This window comes from Bufo gargarizans, chromosome 2 (assembly GCF_014858855.1).
Source record: "Bufo gargarizans isolate SCDJY-AF-19 chromosome 2, ASM1485885v1, whole genome shotgun sequence".
In the NCBI taxonomy this organism is placed as follows: Eukaryota; Metazoa; Chordata; class Amphibia; order Anura; family Bufonidae; genus Bufo; species Bufo gargarizans.
The window spans coordinates 628,524,391-628,526,479 of record NC_058081.1 but is presented as its reverse complement, the minus strand read 5'-3'; the positions used below and the strand labels follow the sequence as shown (position 1 = coordinate 628,526,479).

Below are 2,089 nucleotides of genomic sequence, written 5' to 3'. Positions count from 1 at the left end.
CTACTTATTGATCTGTAAATCAATAACCATTCCACCTAAATGATCCCATCAATGCCCTGAGCAATATGCCATTACAGCAGATAGCATCTTGGTGCAGGTCTTTCCCACACTCCGGTCACAGCTTGCCCCCAGCAGCCTCTATTATCTCCTGTATTAGAGGCTCCAGATGGACACACGTCCATTGTCACCGCTGCTGTGTGATTGGAGGCTGAGTGTGGGAACCTCTTGTAAGTCTGCTCTCCACACGTTATTATTCAGGGAGAGGAGTATATAGAGGGGAGGCTGCTCACTAGTAGTCAGACAGCTCCTGCCTCACACAGCACAAGTCTACAGACCCCCAGACACTGCACCATGGCTCCATGCAGTGTGAGGACCCTGGATCATCAGGCTGGTGGCCAACTCAGAAAGGTAAGAGCCCCCTGTAGTGACAGCGTCACCCCCATATCTCTGACCTGTTATTACACATCTACCACTATTACACTGCAGGACGTCTCCTCCTAGTCTTATAATACACAGGCTGCTGTAATACTCCTGTATAGGACTGGAGAGCGGACGTGACCACTGGATACTGGAGCACTGGATTAAAAATATATTTTTGTTTTCTTCAGCTGAGGAAACCGGTGATCGAGAAGATGAGGAGAGACCGGATTAACAGCAGCATTGAGCAGCTGCACATCTTACTGGAGAAGGAGTTCCAGAGACATCAGCTACCCTCCAAACCTGAGAAAGCCGATATCCTGGAGATGACGGTCACCTTCCTGCAGCGCCACATGGCGGAGAGAAGTAAGTGTCCTGTCCCGGCCCCTCACACCCCTCATATGTTTCTTACTGAGAGCAGATTGCAGCAGGTGATGGACGCTGTCACTGACATGTATGTCTCTCCTGTTCTAGATGTCACAGCCTCCAGCCAGGCCCAGAGAGAAGGCTTCTCCACCTGCGTCCAGGACTCCATCACCTTCCTGTCCCAGCACAAACAGACCGAGCTCCAGATCCAGCTGCTGCAGAACCTCCCTGGGGCTCACACTATGACATACGGGGCTGTATCTCCTCCTGTATCCTCCATCCACCAGACCCCCAGCAAACACAGCCCCCTGGACAGCAGCAAAGCCTTATGGAGACCCTGGTAGTGACTGGATCCTCTGGTGTGGACTGATCTCAAAGCTATGTACCCCCGTATACCTGAGAGCTGGAGATGGGATGGATTCTGCCTCTCACTAATGTCTCACCATGAGATGGAGAAGAAGTTCATTCTGGACATGGTGTAATTACTACGTGATTTACTAGTCCTTCCTATTATCTGCCGTCTGCTGCAACTCTCCTGTATGGACTTGGTTCTATATTGTTATAGGAGTCGTTGTCTTCTATGGAGAAGATGTCCTAGTCCTATATGGACACATTCTATGAATATTCCCAGTGGATACAATGTATCAGTTTATATGTAGTGTGTACTGGCTGTATACAGAGGGAAGTAGTGTATGTATATATCAGACCTCCAGTGCAAAGCATTGTAGAATAATGGAGGTGAGACCTCCGGCCTGATATATACAGTAGATACTATGTATCATACAGTACTGTACATCAAATTATATGTAGTGTGTACTGGCTGTATACAGAGGGGAGTAGTGTATGTATATATCAGACCTCCAGTGCAAAGCATTGTAAAATAATGGAGGTGAGACCTCCGGCCTGATATATACAGTAGATACTATGTATCATACAGTACTGTACATCAGATTATATGTAGTGTGTACTGGCTGTATACAGAGGGGAGTAGTGTATGTATATATCAGACCTCCAGTGCAAAGCATTGTAAAATAATGGAGGTGAGACCTCCGGCCTGATATATACAGTAGATACTATGTATCATACAGTACTGTACATCAGATTATATGTAGTGTGTACTGGCTGTATACAGAGGGGAGTAGTGTATGTATATATCAGAACTCCAGTGCAAAGCATTGTAGAATAATGGAGGTGCGACCTCCGGCCTGATATATACAGTAGATACTATGTATCACACAGTACTGTACATCAGATTATATGTAGTGTGTACTGGCTGTATACAGAGGGGAGTAGTGTATGTATATAT

At 46.6% G+C, this 2,089-nt stretch overlaps 1 protein-coding gene across 1 annotated transcript; it reads left to right on the top strand.

Moving 5' to 3' along the window:
* Nucleotides 1–288: 288 nt before the first annotated feature.
* Nucleotides 289–1,127, top strand: LOC122926856 (transcription factor HES-5-like). Its single transcript, XM_044278359.1, has 3 exons — nt 289–408; nt 609–783; nt 892–1,127. Exons 1-3 carry the CDS (start codon nt 352–354, stop codon nt 1,125–1,127), a joined length of 468 nt encoding a protein of 155 aa, XP_044134294.1. The 5' UTR covers nt 289–351.
* Nucleotides 1,128–2,089: the final 962 nt, after the last annotated feature.

Excerpts from the sequence above, each read along its gene's own strand:
- LOC122926856 (XM_044278359.1), top strand. The coding sequence starts at position 352 with ATGGCTCCATGCAGTGTGAGGACCCTGGATCATCAGGCTGGTGGCCAA. Across the intron at positions 409-608 it reads CTGGTGGCCAACTCAGAAAG|CTGAGGAAACCGGTGATCGA; the intron begins GTAAGAGCCCCC and ends TGTTTTCTTCAG. Across the intron at positions 784-891 it reads GCGCCACATGGCGGAGAGAA|ATGTCACAGCCTCCAGCCAG; the intron begins GTAAGTGTCCTG and ends CTCCTGTTCTAG.